The 18,986-nt window shown below is 34.7% G+C and overlaps 1 protein-coding gene across 2 annotated transcripts in view; it reads left to right on the top strand.

The window, feature by feature from the left end:
• The window catches only part of PFT1 (phytochrome and flowering time regulatory protein (PFT1)), a 107,561-nt gene that overhangs the window by 4,552 nt on the left and 84,023 nt on the right, over positions 1-18,986 (top strand). Inside the window, exons 3-7 of one of the 2 annotated variants that reach the window (XM_089797434.1) lie at positions 4,524-4,587; positions 4,819-4,949; positions 5,345-5,557; positions 5,689-5,754; positions 9,118-9,352. In XM_089797434.1, coding sequence (XP_089653560.1) covers positions 4,524-4,587; positions 4,819-4,949; positions 5,345-5,557; positions 5,689-5,754; positions 9,118-9,352 — 709 coding nt within the window. Of the gene's footprint in view, positions 1-4,523; positions 4,588-4,818; positions 4,950-5,344; positions 5,558-5,688; positions 5,755-9,117; positions 9,356-18,986 lie in introns of both variants that reach the window. The other variant, XM_089797433.1, reaches the window with a different exon arrangement.

Consider the following 18,986-nt stretch of genomic DNA (forward strand, 5'->3'; position numbering starts at 1 on the left):
TATGATCCCTTTTCCTAACTCTTTTGTCTTGGGAGTCAAATGCTACCTTTTATTGTCTCTTTGTGTTATAAAAAGTCTGAACACAATCAAGCTTTGATAGTGGGTCTTGTTGGGAAATGGGTTAAATATAGTGATTGCAATTATAGAGGAGTTGAAATATACAAAGATATAACTGCCGTCAAGGATAACCAATCCAATGTTTGATACTTTGTTACATTTTTCTCTTGTCCTTTGTCGGTTATCTAATGACTTCAAGCTCACCCATGAAATCTAATGCTTGAATTTGGATCTGGAATATATGAAGACTGTGTTCACCACAGCAGACTTAAATCTAGAATTTCACTCCTGAAGAAGTGGGAAAGAAAAGATGGTGGAAAATTACTTGACCACTTAAACCTGTTGCATATATGAAAGATTTTGGGACGGGCCTACTCTTTTCTGTGGAGCAATTATTCAGATTGTTTGCAATGTGCAGTTTAGAGGTAATCACAAATTTATTGATTGAGGACAGTGCAGGATGTATATCCCTTACTGACTCAAGATCTGAGTTCTGTAGTGTTTTTTGTTGGTTTTTTGTTATATTATGGATGTCTTTGATGACCACTTCTATGATTTTAACAGTTAACTAATTGGGTGGGATATTTATCCGATTTATTGCAGAATTGGGTGGGATATTTATCCGATTTATTGCAGATAGAGATTTATTATTCTTGAATCTTAAACAAACTGTTTGTCATTAACATGTTAAACATAGTCATGTTAGCTATTTTGATGAAGATCTTTTGCCTAGCAGTGTCTCTTCTAGGGTACATCTAGCTTAACCTTTTTGTACCTCCAAAACCAAATAAGAGACTTTTCCACAGCTATCTCTCAGCAATTAAGATGATATTTACCAAGAGTTTGGCAAGAAACTAAGCAAATGCATTTTACCAGTTGGGGAGCAAAAATGGGTGTTAATTGGGTGTAACAAAACATTTTAGCTCCATTTCTTCTTGGAGGAATCTTGATTAAATATCGAGACAAAAATGATATGAAGTCCCTTTCAATTCTGGTTCACAAGGGATATGGCTCTGGTTTCTTAACAGGTCTACAATTGGAGTGAACTGCTTCAGAATGAAAATGGGTATGACTCTAAACATGTGCTAGACCACACACTTTCAAAGGACAACCTCATGGAATATATTGGGTTCTACTACTCTTGTGGCTTAACACTTGGCATCCCTTGGTTAACTGTAGTGGATTTAATTACACGATTTTGTGACACTACATCCAATCAAACCAAGAATAGTCTAGAGTCCTAGACTAAAGATTGGATCTTGATTCTGACTGCTTTGAAGGAGATTATGGGAAAAGTTTCTTGATAGACTTTTGGATGTGATATCCTACTCTAATCCAGTTAACATAATCCCTCAAGATCTTGGTGAGGGGAAAAGAATAAACATAATACTCCGGGCTACTAGCTGATGTGAGATTCTTCCATGTTTCATAGTACATGCTAAGGGTTAATAAAGTAACTTTCATACATTTGTCCAGGGCAGACTGTGGGTTTCCAAGGTAAGCAAAATAATCCATGATGATTTTGAGACACCACATCCAATCAAACCACGAATAATCTAGACTAAAGATTGGATCTTGATTCAGATTTCTTGGGAGGAGATTTAGGGGAAAAGTGCCTTGATAGGCTTTTGGATGTAATTTCCTATTCTAAACCAGTTAACATAACTTCTCAAGATCTAGGTCAAGGGAAAATTTAAAAAATTCACCATAGTACTCCTAGCCACTAGCTGATGTGAGATTCTTCCACGTTTCATTTTCATACAACATGCTAAGAATTTTTATAGTAATGTTGATAAAATTATCCAGGGAAGACCGTGGGTTTCCAAGGTAAGCAAAATGATTCACAATATTCTAATCTCATCAATATATAACTGTTTTAATGCAACAGTCAACTGTTCATATGGTCTTGTAATCTTAGGAGCCTATTATCCATCAAACAATCCACAACTGCATCCCTCACCCAGGATGCTGTTGATGTCTATTACTCTCCAACAAGTTAAAGAAAGGATTTAACACATTTGAGGAGGAGATTCATCTTCAACTGGATCAACGGATCAGTTTTACACAAGAGGACTACTGAATGAGAGGGGTGAAGTAGTTTTACTGACCCTCCAATGCACTTTCCTCCTAAATTATTTACACCTTTGTCGATTGACACAGGATAACAACAATTTTTCACTGTAGCACATCGAGAATCATGTTCGAAATATGAGTTCAGCTTCAAGTGTCTTTGTATTGATTGCTTTTTAGTTTGCTGAATACATTTTTCCAACTGTGCTAGTTTTAAAGTTTCAATGCTGCACTTATAACACTCTGACTCTGAGAAATGAGATCTTTAAGATTATTTATTCATCTAGCTCAGTCCTATAAACCCTTTAATTCCTTACGCTCTTATTATTTTATTTGCTCACAGGTTATTCGTTAACCCCTTTTAGAATCATCCACTCTTAATAAGTTAGGTTATTTCATAACCACTTTAGTTTCCTTAGTTATCAAGCCTAATCTAGGTTCCCATTTGGGTATCTATAAGTCTTCAAAAGGTAGGTCAATCGTTATATGATGTCAAAATAGCTATAACATAAAGAGGATAGAGATATTATTATGATCTTCTTCAAAAGGTAGGTCAATCGTTTTATGATGTCAAAATAGCTATAACATAAAGAGGATAGAGATATTATTATGATCTACAAAGGACCGTTGTAGACTGATGTGACTGGAATACAGCAAGTTGCAATAGTACATCAAGATACTATTGTGGTCTACAAAGGACGAGTGTAGACTGATGTGACTAGAATACAGCAAATTGCAATATTAGATCAAGATTGCAAAGAACTACAATAATGAAAATAGATATCATTACCACAACGAGGAAGCAAGAGATCCTAACCAAAAGGGGGTGAAAATCAACGAGCCAATATATACAATGCCATATAATATAAAATAGTCATGAAAGCAATTCCCCCACTCTAAGTCATCATTGAAAGACTGAGAGGGGGATACCTGTATAATCACAATGGGGAATTCCTCCTTCCCACCTCATGCAATCTTTGGCATGACTACCAATGTTATCCCCTTCAACAACTACCTGTACAGCCACCAAGGTAATGTAGATACGCTCTGATACCACTTGATAGAGGGCCACACCACCCTTACCCACTCACAATCAAGAAAGCAACAATATGGAGACCAAGAGAAATAAAAAAAATGCTCCACAAGCAATTTTATTATACTTGAAAATCCTTACAACACCCACAAGATGATATGATAGATATGACTTCTTCAAAAAGAAGTTTACAAATTCTTCAACATAAGAGAAATCCCAAATAAGAGCACACCAAGAGCTTCACCAAGAATTTCTACTTCAAGAGCTACACCTTGAAGTCTTCACACCTTCTAGCTTCTACTTCTCAAACTTCTCCTTGAACTTCTATTTCTTGAACTTGATTACAAATGATAATAGACCTTTCTTAAATAGGCACTTCTAACCCAAGACATTACAAACACAACCAATGTGGGATAAAAGGTAAATACAACTACCTTTAAATAAATATTAAATTCCCACCCAAATACAACTAAGCACCCAACAAATATTAAATACATGATTTAAGGAACTTTCCACAAACTTCTGAAATGCCACCTACACACCTCGACTAATGGAATGACAACTATTTTTATTATTTTCTATTTATGCCACCCATGCACCTCGAAAATAAAAATCCTCTTTTCCTTTCTTTTCTCTTTTTTATTTTTTATTATTTCCCCTCTAATTTTCGTCACTTTCTCTCTCCTCCACAATTTTATTTATTTATTTATTTTTATTATAAATTTTAAATTTTACATTCAACATGTCTCCCCTTTATTTTGGATGCAAGATGCTCCTGCATCACAAGGTGGTCCCAAACTAGCATTAGCACTTGTATTTGTGCCAGGTGGGGATTTGAACCTTGGTTGCACCATTAACAGTGCAACCAAGTCACCACTACACCTAGGTGATACCCTAATTTATTTGAAATATGTCACTCTGCATATAAAGATGGTCCCAAACTAGCATTAGCACTTGTATTTGCGCCAGGTGGGGATTTGAACCTTGGTTGCACCATTAACAGTGCAACCAAGTCACCACTACACCCAGGTGATACCCTAATTTATTTGAAATATGTCACTCTGCATATAAAGGCTCCTTGTAGTCTACTGCAAATGATAATTTTATCATCTTCTGGACTAAATTGAGGGTCATTCTTTGTTGATGATAGATCTGTGCCTCAGTTGCTTGCATGCAATGCTTTTATGATTGACTGTAAGAAAATGAGCAAACACAACCCTTGTCATTTGCATTGTGGCACAAATAATATTGGGTGTTGGTGGTTTTAGTTATTTCATACTTTCATTTGAGGTATTATCAGTAATTTTAGTTTATGATTTGATTAGTCAACAATTTTTATTTACAAATTTGTTGTGCGCCACAGAAGAGTTCAGGGCCAAACATTCGAATGCAAATTGTACAGTTCTACTGTCATGGACCTCACAGTGGTATGTTATTGGTAACTGAACTCTACTCATGTTGTTATACTTTTTCTAATGATGTCATGCTTTTCTGTTAGAATTCTCTACTTGTTTACATAGCACTAATAGTCAAATTATAGTTAATAAAGTAACCAAGGAACCTTAGATTCATCTTCTGATTGAATCTGAAATCCTATTATTTTGAGTACGGGTTCTCTATCATATGCTAGAATAAATGATCTCTTCATTATTTTGTAGTTGGTTCTGTGCGACGCAGTGGATGGACAAGCAGCTTGGACACTTTCCAACAGTGGCTTTCAAATATTAATTTCTGTGCTGGTGGCCTTGGGGAGGTTGCCATAGCAGAAGGCCTTGCCGATGCATTAACGGTATTTAAAGCTTTAAGTTGAACTTAACAATAGCTTTTTTATGGATTGTTTATATGGAGATGGTTAGTGGTCAATGAAGAACTACTAAGAGCAATGCTGTTTAACATACTTAGGCCATATAGTTGATAAATACTGACATGTTGAGTTCATTTTATTTAAAAATAATTCAAGCTAGTGAATTCTAGTCCTATAGTTCAAATATGTTATATCTTCAAAAGTCAGGTTTAGTGTCCAATTGCAAAGGAAATCTTTTTTGGAGGCTACAGTTTTTTTTTTCTTGAAAACGATGGCTACTTAAAATAGTGGCAGCTAAAGAAAAGCTTGATATACTAAATGAAACTTGTTTATAAACTTGATATGCACTTTCTGAAATTTCCTTAATACTTTATTGTCAGTTGCTTGCATCAAGCCATACTCTGCCTCAGATGACACAGGGGATGGACAGCCAAAGTCACTGTGTGTTAGTTGCTGCATCTAATCCATACCCTCTTGCAACTCCTGTACCACGACCATATGGCCATACTCCAAGTCAGCAGAACACAACTTCAGAATTCCAACCAATGCAATGGGTTGCCGATGCAGATACTGTTGCGAAGGCATTTGTGCAGGCATGTAAAATAGATTGGTCAATTTTACTCTCAGAATAAACTGGAGGATATAGCAGCTTGCGGATTTTGTGAAACTCATTACTTTATACCAGTTATTATTGCAGTGCTAATTTTTTCTATTTCCATTTCAGTATGCTGTTTCTCTCTCAGTGATTGCACCCAAACAACTTCCCAAGCTAAAATCGGTATACAATGCGGTAAGAGACCACTTCCCACTTATGGTATTAAAATCATATTCGAATTCTATTGGTTTATTGATGGGCAAAGTGCATACTATCTCAAGCAGAGATAAATAAAGTACATAAGTGCAGGTTTATACTGGTCTTTTATATCTGTAATAGCTTTCAAAAGACCAAGAACTAAATATCTTTGAATTTGGAAAGTCCTAAATACGAACTGAGATTATCATCAAATCAAAACTTATTTGTCTGACACATCGTGTGCTATTATTAATTTATCTTTCATGCACATATAAGAATTTATAGAGTAGCAAAGAAAATAGCATAACCACAAACAATATCTGTCAGTCTGCTATGTAAGGGACATAAAATGTAAGTATATTAATGTTATACAATGCAGTGAGACTCCTTGTTTCACCTATGGTCTTATGATTAAATTTAAATTGTATTTTGTCCTTATTAAATATAAAATAGGCAAAATACAAATTTATTAAGAATGGGAAATTAAATTACAAACATGGTATTACGAATGGGAAATTAAAATACAAACATGGAAATTGTAACACGCTGCAACTTGTGGAATGTCATTAAAATAATAAAAAATTAAGAACCAAAACTTACCCATGATAGCATTTCATACACTTGCCATATTTTACAAAGTAACAAAGGAAATAGCAGAACTACAAAACATCATAATCTGTTGGTCTGCTATGGTAACATAATATACAAGATTAAGGATCAAAGAGTTGAGTAGTAGGCTGTTTGACATAATTCTTTATGACTCTGAGACTATGAAGGATATATAATGTTCTTCCACCTGGCTCTGGTTTTGCTAGTTGATCCACCACAACAATTATTTCATTACAATATTATTTTAATACCTCCCTTAATGGTCATCATAGTAACTACCCTACAAAACACAATCTGCAGGTCTTTTGGTCACGAATGCATATAATGCTGCCCCCTTCTCATCAGAATACTCTACGACATGAGCCTGCTGCCGAGACCCTCCCTGAATCTGCAGAACTGCTGGCAATGACCAAGATAACTACAAACCATCCAACGTGATGCTGGGAAACAAAGGTATCACTCCCTATAGCTAGAAACAAACCCCCGTGTCCAGACTGTTGCCCTCGCAACTCTAGGTGCGATCTAGGATAGCTGCAAGAAACCGCTTTTTGTGCAGTAAATTGCCAAAGCTTTCCAATGATTTTTTTGGAAAAAATAAAAAGACTGGAGACCAGCAACACCAGTCATGATTCCCAGAAATAATTTTTGAGGATACAATTGAAAATCAAAACCAAGCATTGAAACATCAATGAGTAGCTGGCACAAAATCTGAGACACAGATCAGCATACAAAATTTTATTTTTTTAAGGATAAAAGGGTAAAACCCTTTTGCAAAATGATTTCTAAGGCAAAATATCTCACAAAACCCACAATCATTTTTTATGGACAAAAATTATAAAACTCTCCCAAAAAGTTTTAAGGGAAAAATAATGCAAAACCATCTAGAAAATTTTAAGGGAAAAATTATGAGAACCCGAAATACAAAATCCCATGTGAATAAGCAATTTCATGAATTGTGATATTGCTACCAGGATTTAACTGTGTAGTTTTTAAGTCAAACTCATTGACTCTTGTTTCATGAAGTAGTGATTCACACGAATCCATCTCTCATGAGAATAAATGAAACACTCAGCACTCATTGGATCTAGGTGATGCTCACAAGGGTGAAGTGCCGGGATTTTTGGGGAAGTAACCCATCCTAGTACTATTCCAGCTTGAGCGCGCTTAACTATGGAGTTTCCTCCATGGTTAAACCCATAGATTAAAATCTCTCTGATAAGTGGCAGATATCTTGGCTTCTCACAAGAACTTTTGCAAAATGAGAAAAATTACGGTTTTCTCTCGAGAAATTGATGCCGAGAAGACCTTAAATTCTTGGTGAGAGGTTGGCCACTTCTTTGCGATAAATTGCGAACTTCTTGCGGGCGCCACTAGTGAAATTGGGATGCCCAACGACTTACCCAATCATTGTTTATTTGGCAATTTCGAGTGTTTGGAGGAGAGGAGAGGGGTTTTGGTGGAGATCAAGTCTTTGGCCTTGTAGATCCATTGCAAGTGGTTTTGAAGTTGACTAGCTTTTACTAGAGCTACTAGGAAGGGGAAGAGGAAGATGTAGACTACTTTCATATTGTATTTGACATTTGTATTTGCTTATCCTTTTTACAAAGACAATTGGCTATTTTAGTTTGCTTCAGAGTTTAGAGTCTCTGACTATGGCTGCCAGCCATTGGCATTCTGCACGAGGATGCAAATTTGTTACATATTGCATTTATATATACATCTAGATCAGCTTTTTTGGTTTGTTTATTGATTTACTGACTCATTAGATGCATCTCCTTATTGAATTTTGCAAAAAAAAATTTTCTAATTAATTTTTTATTTTTGAAAGTTCTTGATATTTCTCGAGAAGTTGCCGATTTATCTCCGGTATTTGCCGATAACCTTTTTTTTGGCCTCACCGATAAGTGGCAGAGAATGAGATTTTGACCTATGGTTAAACCCACTCTGCTTGCAACCCCATTTGAAAGACCTTCACCAAGTGTTGTGCATTACTTATCAATTGATGAGCATAATCTTTTTTTTGAAATATAGTACCCGAAAAATTCTGATTTTTTTTTTGCATATAAGGAATTCTTCAAGCAACTCAGATTTAGGTTCAGATTACAAAAAACTGATTGCAGAAAATAGTTCTAAATCTGCCCGGAAACTTAAGAATTGATTCACCATGACTTTTGTTTTTTTGAGATGAAGGTAATTAACAGTATGCAGATTTAGACACAAATGCCTTAGAATGTCTCCGAACCCTAGCTGTCCTTTTCAAAATACCCAGAAAAGCAGAACTAGGCGTGTTCTACTTGTTTCCAAATGTGTGCTTGTTGCTACTTTCAATGAATCTTAGTAATATGAAGGCTGATAACATAATGAACCCTAAACGAACCCTAGAATGTTATATAATAATAACCTTGGAGATGATTTAACCTCAGCCCTTGATCTACTTCCAACTCAATTCAATGCTCCACGTTAAAACCCTAAAAATGAGCCAATAGGCTACTTAAAACAGACACCCCCTTGGCTTTTTTGTCAAATGCTAATTAAAATCACTAAAGGATAGAATAGAATACAAGCTAAAGACTCACACTTACCTAATAATGCTCGATTTCCCCTTGCTCTTGGTTTGTCCAAGGAAAGGACATCCAATGCACTATCAAGCCTCATGGCTTGAGTTGGGGACATCACAGTATATGTAATTCTCTAGTCTCTGTTGATGTAACTCCTTTTGTTCTCCACATTTATATTATATATCTTGTGCAGGGCAAGCAAAATCCATCAGCAACAGATTCAGTAATGGAAAATATGAAATACCCACAACACTTGGTTCTCCTTTCTGAGAGTTTTATGGATGCATGTTCTGCTCTAAGTTGCTCTGGACCAACATTGTTGAATGCAAGTACAAATTTGATGAAGACTGATACAACATCTGCAGCTACACATTCTGTTCCTCTACAACCACAGACAACTACTGTTAGACCTTCGTCAGGTCCAGGAGGTTGTATGTTCTTTCCCGTCTCCTTTTGCACCTTAGGTTGAAACTTGATATTGTTGATGTAGTATACTAGCACCATTTAGTCTAGACATAGTTTAAGCTACTTGCTTTGAAAATTATATTTTTGGGTTATGAGGTGGCATGTTGAGTTTTATGTACTATGAATTTTCTATCTATTTTCAAAATATGCATTTGAAAAAATCAACCTTTAGTACTTTTTGTTGAGCAAAGGTGAACGTATTAAATTTGTTGAAAATGCTAGACATTTCCTGTCAGGTGCCTTGTTTCTATGATTAGGGAGTTCCCATGCTACCCTGTGGGCTACAGCCATGTGTGTTTACAAGATGATGTTCCTAGTTATTTCTGATTGCTGTTTCAGACAAACCAAGATTTTATGATGATGGTATTTCATTACAGGTTGTTGCTTGTCCCTAAGTCCTTAATATTAGAACATTGACAGCTGCTTCAGTGAATTTAAGAAAACTTATTCTGGTCATTAGGACATGGGCTGCTGCTTTGTATATTGCTTGACTAAACAGTGCTCGTAAGAGACAATTTGGGGTGCCAAAAACTAGGATCCAAACAACATTTTCTGTGTGACGACTTTATTCTTTCTGAAGTTAATGATCCATGTAATCATTGTGTAAACAGTAAGAATATAAATGAATAAATAAGAAGTTTAATTGGAGAAACAGGATACTTGGCATTCTAAGTTGTTGGACGGGTGTATAAAACAAGGTGTACGAGTAAGGTAGATCCTGGGACTTGGATGAAGCTACATGAGTAAGGTTGGCTGATTTGTTCTTTGTTGTTTGGACTTTATGGTCTGCTAGAAATTTAAGTACAAATTAAGGAAGAATTCACGATGGTTTGGCTATGTGTTATGTCAAGCTTGTGCCAACAGTTAAATATTGTGAAATTTGATCACTATTTAGCTAATTTCCTCTGGCTATGGAAAAGTGTTTCCAAGATTCAGGAAAATGCTTTATGTTGACATTGAGAACACCTTGCAATAGGTTTCTCAAGCAGGTTTAGAACCAAGGATGATTATAGAGGAACTGACTGAAGTGACTTATATTGTGGGCCAAGTTAATACAATTTTGGTTGGCTTTCATATACTGTACTATAAATCTAACTTTTACTGAGATCAAGCCAATTTTAGAAATTCAAAGGTTTTACTATAATTTGTTTTCACATAGAACTAGTACCAACATGTATAGCTCCTATTGGATGGCCAATGGGCACAATCAGGCAAGCAATACATGTTAATGTTTGTTTTAGTAGTGCCATTCAATGAACTAGTTGGCTGACAGGATTATAAATGTTTGTGCATATGGAACATTCAACATTACTTTTAAGCAAGGTTGCATGGGTACTCGTACCCACACCCCTGGTACTCGTACCCACCGAGTACCCACGTACCCAAGTACTAGGTACACGTATCCCATGTACCGGGTACTCGGTGGAGAGCATCATAGCTAAGGACCTTGATTAAGATTCTGATTTTTTTTTTGGTTTTTTATTTTTGTATTAGCTTGTTGTTTATCAAACGTAATTCAATACCAAATCAGTTTGAAACTTTGACACTCATTAACAATAAACTTTATCACTGTTCGAGTCATAAGTTTATCATTTGCAATATGTCATTGTTATATGATTTAGGATCCTCTTGTTCATGTTTAAAGTCTGCCTTCTTTGTTATGCATCTAAGCATTTATCATGTATTATTATTTCAAACATATAGCAAATCTGAAACTGAAAACAATACATTACATTTGCAAACTTTATCACTGTTCTCGTTTTGAAAAACCATTGTCATGACTCATAATTTCAGATGTTTTATAAATATAAAGGTATAATTTTTAAATAAGTTTGACATACCCAAGTACCTCCGTCCCCTATTATGAAAAATACTTTAAACATTAAACATTCAGCAATAGCATATATATATATTTCAAATTTCTTGTTTTGAATGTTCAATGTCATGACTCATGACATATATTTTGATTTTTATATTTTATATAAAATATTAATTATATAGAAAAAATAGGCATACGCACGTACCCCCGTCCCCTATTTTGAAAAATATGCGTACCCGTACCCGTTCCCGTACCCACGTACCCGTGCAACCTTGCTTTTAAGAGGTTTCACTAGTTTTAAAAATTCAAGGGTGATAATTTAAAATTTCAGGATGATAATCTCAGAGATATTTGAGGAGTCTATCAAAAAAATGGCTAAGATATATCAATATTAATGATCACTTGCAAAGATACCCAACAATGATACAATATAAATAATTTAGAAAAATAGTATTTTCATAATTTTTCTTCTAATGCATGCGGCTTTCTAGTAGACACATTAAGTAACAGTAATAAGTCACCTAAAACTGTATTTCTTTTAGAAATTAAAATAAATCATACACTTCCCTATTTTTTGCGTCATACACATTGCTAGATGCATCAACGCTTCTGTAAAGCTTGTTTTGTTTTCATTATGCTATTAATAGGCTTTATAATAAGAATCGTGATATGCATCATCTCGAGAGTTAACATCTCCCATTATTTTGAGCATGTAAACTCTTTTGAATTCCATTATGCTGAGGTTCCAATATGTTGCTTTCATTAGGATTCTCAATCTTTTGATGTCCTGGCTAATGAAAATTCATTATGTGCTAGCCGAATAGCCACCTTAAAGAATCTTTTGTTCTAAGAATATTTGATGTGACATTGTAAGGTCTTCAAAATCATTTAAGGCAGGAGGGATCTTATTGGATGACTATATTGGGAATGGCATGCAGGAATGTTTATTTTTGTGTAGGACACCTGAGGCATGGATCAAATGAATTGTTGTATTATCTGAAGATTGCATTGTGTGTTAAGATGTTTAGTTAATGATCACAAATGTAGTAGAAGAGCTGTGATGCAGCTTAGTTCCGTCCAAAACTACATGGCTGACTTCCTCAAACTAAATGTTTGTTTTTAACGTTGTACATTGACTAACAAAGCGTTACTATTTTGTTATCATCTTCAAAATTTTGCCCAGGGAAAGGAGTGTCGGAGGATGAATATGCCGACTCAAGTGAAGCATAGTTCAAACATAGAATAAGAATGTTGACACCAAATTCTCAGATTTTTTGTGGTTTTTAATTTTATCTTGAGAATGAAGATAAACCTTATGAAGATAAACCTTTCTGAATGGAACTTGTTTTGAATATATGAGCACTGACTTCTCTATCAGTAATTTGTAGTTTGTTCTTTTTCTATTCATTGACAATTTATAAGTATTTTTGGTTGCCCAATTTAGCTGTAGCATTGGTGCTTAAACCAACATTTAAAATAAATGATATGATTCATTGATAGCAGAAGTTGATTCCTTGATTATTATTGTTAAAAGCCTGAAGTTTGTTCACTTAAATGATACACTTACACAATGAACTATATTAGGAAACTATGAAAAGATCTGAATATGTATATTTATGCATGTTGTTTCCATTTAGTGATAAGATCACAATGTAGAATTGAAGAATTACTGTGCAAGTCAATATGGCTTGTCAATATGAAGAATTGTTGGATCTTATTGTTCTGTCACACATTCATTACATTATCCCTTTTTAACTTAATAATCCATTCGTCACTTTTGAGATTCACTGTATAAAATGTTTGTAGACAGTGTGACTGGATGAGCCCAGGTTTTTCAAGGTAGCCTGTTCTTTGAACATGTTGCTTTGATGTTGCTCTTGTATATTTATTTTATGTACTTTTTAATGCTTTCTTAAGCATTGCATATAGTGCTCTATGATTTCCATAGAATTGAACAAGACATTCATTAAAGAGGATTGTAAGTTGGGTCAATATTCATAATCCAGTATAAGAATATTCAATATTTCCTTGCATTGCACATCCAATCAAGAGCTACATATCCACTTGCAATTTATTTCACAGAGTTATTTTCAGTCTTGCATTTTTCCATTGTTTTTTTAATTAAAAAATCAAGGCTTCTATGTAGAGGGAACCTTTACACTTGTGAGAATACATGTATTTAAATGGTTTAAACAAATAACTGTATTTTGTTTTGCTAAAGATAGGACAAGACTTAGACTAGTATCCTATTATAGATCCTATAACCCAGCCATAACTTGTATGTATGAAAATCTGAAATGTTTGAGTTGTTATCAGCAATACATGAAATACAAATATACAGAGTCAGGACAAAGAATATATTCATGGTCACGTTTAATTAGCTGCAAACAATGTATTCAATGGAGTACTGGGGGAAACATATTGCATGTATAGTAAACACTAATCATAATGAAAATTAAACTTAAGGAGCAAAGTGTCTAAATGGTTAAATGTAATTCTGACATTGCTTTGCATTTCTCAAATTTGAAGATTAACTTACTTGGAACTGGAAGCATTTGCTTATTACGTTGCTCAACTTATAGACACTAAACACCAATCATATAGTGTAATACATGTCAGAATTGTTCAATGCACTATTGTAATTACATGTTGTAAAGAATGAAGCTAATGAGCAAACAAGCAATGCTAGCATTCAAGGTCACGTAGTCCAGTTGTACTAATAAATTATTGGATGGGAGTAAAATAATGGCTATTGCAATTGGTTTTAACTTTTAAACGTTAACAGTTTGACATTCCTGCATTGTATGGGGATTCAAAGGCAACTCTTCAGCATGAGATTTTGAAGCAATTCAGAATTGTCTAGCTGTGTTATTTTTCATCATGTAATATAAAATATTGCTTTCTATTACTTATTGAGGGTCAAAAAAAAATCTGTTAATATTGATTGAAACAACACAAAGGGCTGTGTTAATATGCATTTAGATAATACACAACTTTACAGTGGAGAAATGATCATTGGTATGCATACAATTTTGGATGGAAGCATGCTAATATTGTGATGATGGCTGGAATTTATGTTGGATCAAATATAAGTTTATTGGTTGTAGATTACATTTGCCATGCTGAACACTTGGCAGTGGAGGCGTTAGGCAGTTAGGTATAAAGACTAAATTAAGAAGTCAAATTTATGATTAAGTATAAAGGAAGACACATTTTGTTTGATAGAAGATTGGTGTTGTAATGTAATGTTATCATGTTGTGATGTGCACTTTGTATGATCAGTATTGATGCAAACCTGATGATAGTAGGACATTGTACATTTGCAAGATCAGTTTTTGTGAAGAGAGCTACAAAGGACACATTTAGGTATAAAGGTAGACACATTTTGTTTAAAGACTAAATTAAGAAGTCAAATTTATGATTAAGTATCAAAATGTATTAGATAAGATAAGATAAATTTATTAATGTCCAACAAGTGACCACAAAAGAGGTCAAAGGGACCGCTGAACAAAACACATGGGTCCTACCCACAGCAAGAGCACCAAAAGGTACCTGAAGAAAAAACAATGCTGAAGCAACAAGAAACAAAAAGAGCCTCACAGCCAGAACCAGTGGGAAAGAAAGGGCGGAGGGTTCCAAAATGGAAAACCCCAGCGGAAAACCCCAGCCCCCTAAGTCACTGGAGTTGCCAAGAAAAATCACCAAACAGAAGTGTAATTCATGGAACCAGGACAAACTATAGGCTGCCTCTGAGAGGTCCTCGAAGAAGAAGGTTGATGCTGAAAAAAGTCCCTTGGAGGCCTCACAGATCTAAAATGACTAAAAGGGGGGTGAAATTGCCACTTGGTACCACACGCCAAAGGGAGCAGAGTTGATAAGTTGAGATGAGGGTGGGCGCACAGGAAGCTGACACTGAAAAACTTGCTTATGCATCAATCTTGAGCGCAAGGGAAGGCAATTGTTTCTGTATAGATGGAAAAATTTCTCAGAGTGTATCAACTTCATGACCCCATAGTATGAAAAAGTGAGGTTCAATTGATTATCTTAAGTATCAACTTCTATTGACTTTAAAACTAGGATTGCACTAAATTGAATAAACATATTACAGTGTTTGGCTTTTAGATGGTTTGTACTCATGAAGTCAGGACTGGACATGATCCACTTTTCTTCATGCATAATGTTGCTTTTAAAATTGTCTAATTGAAACAAATTCTCTATAACCTGTTGAAAGCACTATGGAGTCAACATGACTGGCATCTATTTGTCAGGCATCTATTGATACCATAAAAGTAGGATGAAGGGCCAAATCTTTGAATCCAAAACTCATGTAGTTAGATACTGCGTTAATGGTCATACAAAATGTAGAGAAGCATGCAGATTGAAATTTCGACACCACTGAGACATCATACAGAGTAGATGAAGGTTTAACATTTTGGAAACTAGATTTCTTAGTCAAACCTCACATGAGTGGGCAGACAAAATACAGAGGAGGATTCAGATGAAAAAATGTTACTAGTGGGACATGATGCAAAGTATATGCTTGATCTCACCACAAAGTGACGTTGCCTATTATACTCAGGATGTCGTCACATTTGAATGCATTATAAGTTGAAGTGGATGATATGCGAATAACAAATCAGGGTGCTCAAAGAGAATAATAAGCAATGAAGCATCATGTAAAAAATTAGGGCAAACCACGCTTTGAAGTTATGTTATAATTTAGAGGAAAAAAATGAATCTTTTATATGTTTTATTAATATGATGTTCAAGATCTTTGTATAATTATTCATGAACCCAGTACTTAATGTTGTTGAATTCAAGGATGATGAAAAAAGTAAATGTTAGGAAAGAATGTTAGCTTTTCTAACGGAAGACATTTCTGTATGGGCTATTCCTAGAAGATATAGATGTTCATAGCGGACAATGATCTCTCTATTGGCTTATTGCTAGATTAATATGTAGCTTTTGTAAAAAAATTATTTTCTTGAAAGGAGAGTTGAGACTGTTCAAGATGTATACATTTGAGATAGTGTTCAAATATAAATTTAGGACTTATCTTAGCTCTTCTCTATATAATCTGGCATTGCATCTACTTGAGGTTTTTCGTCAACTCTAGTTTTTGTGTGCTTTGCAATTGCATAGCCAAGATTCCAACAATGATGGCTCCGCTCACAATGAGCTTGCTCTTGTTGGCAGTTTGGCTAGGAGGATATGTAAGGATGATATGGGGTTGTCATTTATGACAACATATATTGGCTAAGAAGAAGGCAAAACATTATATTAATTTTTTGATACTTGGACGTAGAAAATTGTCTAAGTATAATTCAGGAAAACAGTGAACAGTCATACATTTTGCTTTAGCGTGGTTTATTGGAAGCAATTGAGGTTATACACAGTTGAGGGAAGGAAGAACATATTGTAATAAGCATGTGTCTAAGAGTGCTTAAGAATATTCGCTATATGGATAGAGTTATGGCAAGTTTTACAGGTAAAGGTTATACAGGTAGAACATAGAAGATAATAGATTAAAGGCATTTTGGTTAAGGGATTGTTTTTGTTTGACTTAACAAGGTTGGGACGACATCGTAGCTGTTAACCCTCACTTAGCAAAAAGAAATTTTATGTTTTGGAAAGCATGCAAGGTATTGAAGGCCAACTGGTCAAGCAATTAGGTATAAAGGAAGACACATTTTGTTTGATAGAAGATTGGTGTTGTAATGTAATGTTATCATGTTGTGATGCGCACTTTGTATGATCAATATTGATGCAAACCTGATGATAGTACGACATTGTACATTTGCAAGATCAGTTTTTGTGAAGAGAGCTACAAAGGACAAATCATATATTGAAGATATCAACTCAGTTAGAAAGGATTTTGTATCTATACCTTTTGTGTAAAGATTGTACCTATTGTATATGCATGTTTGAGCAGTGGGCTCAGCTTGCTACTTTTGTAATTGTAATACTAACTCCTAACAGGATTGAGGCTTCTAACAAGGCTTAGTCCTCTAACGAGGACAAATACACGATACAGATGTAATGGACTCCTAACAGGGTCAATATATTTCACAAGATACTTTTGATTAGTGGGTCATTTTGTGGGTACCATCCCCATCGGGGTTTTCTCTTGGCCAGGGCTTCCTTAGCTAACAAATAATGGTGTTATGAGTTGCATTGTGTTACTATTATGTTTGCTTTTCAATCCCCCCCCGTCCTCTCAGTGTTCCCTATTTCTAACAGCTCTGTCCCATTTCAAATTTACAGTATTGAATACTTGTTGTGTTGTTTCAAAATCAAGTGCCAAATTGATAATTTCTTCCAATGACAATTTTAATGGCTTGGAAATAGATTCTCTTTTTCTGTATTGATTTGTGTCAAGTAAGTGCTTTAATGGGTTGTGCATCTTTTATTTGGGAATGTATTCTCTTGATATGGAAAACCTCCTAAACTTCCAACTCATTACATTGAATGCATTAGAAATAAATGCTTAAAATAAAAATAAAAAATTGTTTTCAGTCCGAAGTTTAATGCATTAATAAGAAAGTTGATATAATAATCGCATTATTGGTTGAATAAAACACTACATTGAATAATTCTTTGGTAAAGGATGGATAGTAGTGCTCCATGGGATTTCTCCTAGAAAATAATGTATCAAACTCTAAAAAGCTAAAAGGGGTAGGATTAGCATTGCAAATTCAGCATTATATTTTTGTATAAATTGCACTTGTTATATTTTGTTGCTTTGGTTATAATTGACTTTGTATTAATTACTTGTTAGCTTATATGTAATTGTTGAGAATTGTTTATGATGGTTGTGTATTAATTAGTGACCATTGGACACTTAATTTGTGCTACTCATAGTCATATCAGTAGTTTAATTACACACACAATCCTCCTTGGTTTACATTTTCATTGTATACGCACTATCTTAGAAGAAAGCAATCAATGTTCTTCATCTACAATCATTTGGTATATTACGTTCTCTCTATAGATTGAATTGTCAGTGTAGTAGTTCTATAGTGAACATTTGGTCCTGTTGTTTGTAAGAAGTTGGTTTAGACATATAAAGCATTAGTGCTGGTCAATAATATCAATAAAATTAATGCCTTTAGGATGAAACAAATGTGGAATATTTTGGTTTAATTAGCTAGACAACTAAAGTATATGACTAGTTCATGAAACATGGGTGGGTCAATAAGTTTGACTTGAAAAGCTACCTAGTTGAATATTGATAGCAATATCACAATGTGACTTGCTGTGGAAAATACCTCCTACTTGTCATTTTGATTGAGGCAACAAGAATGGAGGATATTGCTCTAACTAGTTGATTGCAAGAATTTAGTTTATAACTAGAGTAGAAGTGCTAGTTGGCATTGTAGTTGTGATGAAGTCAAATGCCCATCCAACCTGGAAGAAAGTAATTATTGAGGGTCGGTAGGTTGAAATTGCTAGGCTTTTCACGAAGTAGGAATAATGGGTTTTTCTGATCTAGTGTTGCTAGGAAAATTGCACTTTACGAAGATGGAATCATGGATCTTTTTGCCCTTTTATGAAATAGGAAGAGAAATGCATAAGCACAATATTTGTGGCACTGAAGAATTACTAATTAAGTGTAGACGGGGAAATTAAAACTAATAATGCAAGTGCAAGCTAAATGCTCTCCTTCAACCTTAGATTATAATGTAAATGAAACGTAAACAAAACCAATGCAAACATAGAAGAGCATTAGATCTTCCATAAAAGTTTTTTATGCCTCCTAAGTGATATGTTGATGTTGT

Source organism: Cupressus sempervirens, chromosome 8 (assembly GCF_028749045.1).
Source record: "Cupressus sempervirens isolate cs-2001-9-10 chromosome 8, ASM2874904v1, whole genome shotgun sequence".
In the NCBI taxonomy this organism is placed as follows: domain Eukaryota; kingdom Viridiplantae; phylum Streptophyta; class Pinopsida; order Cupressales; family Cupressaceae; genus Cupressus; species Cupressus sempervirens.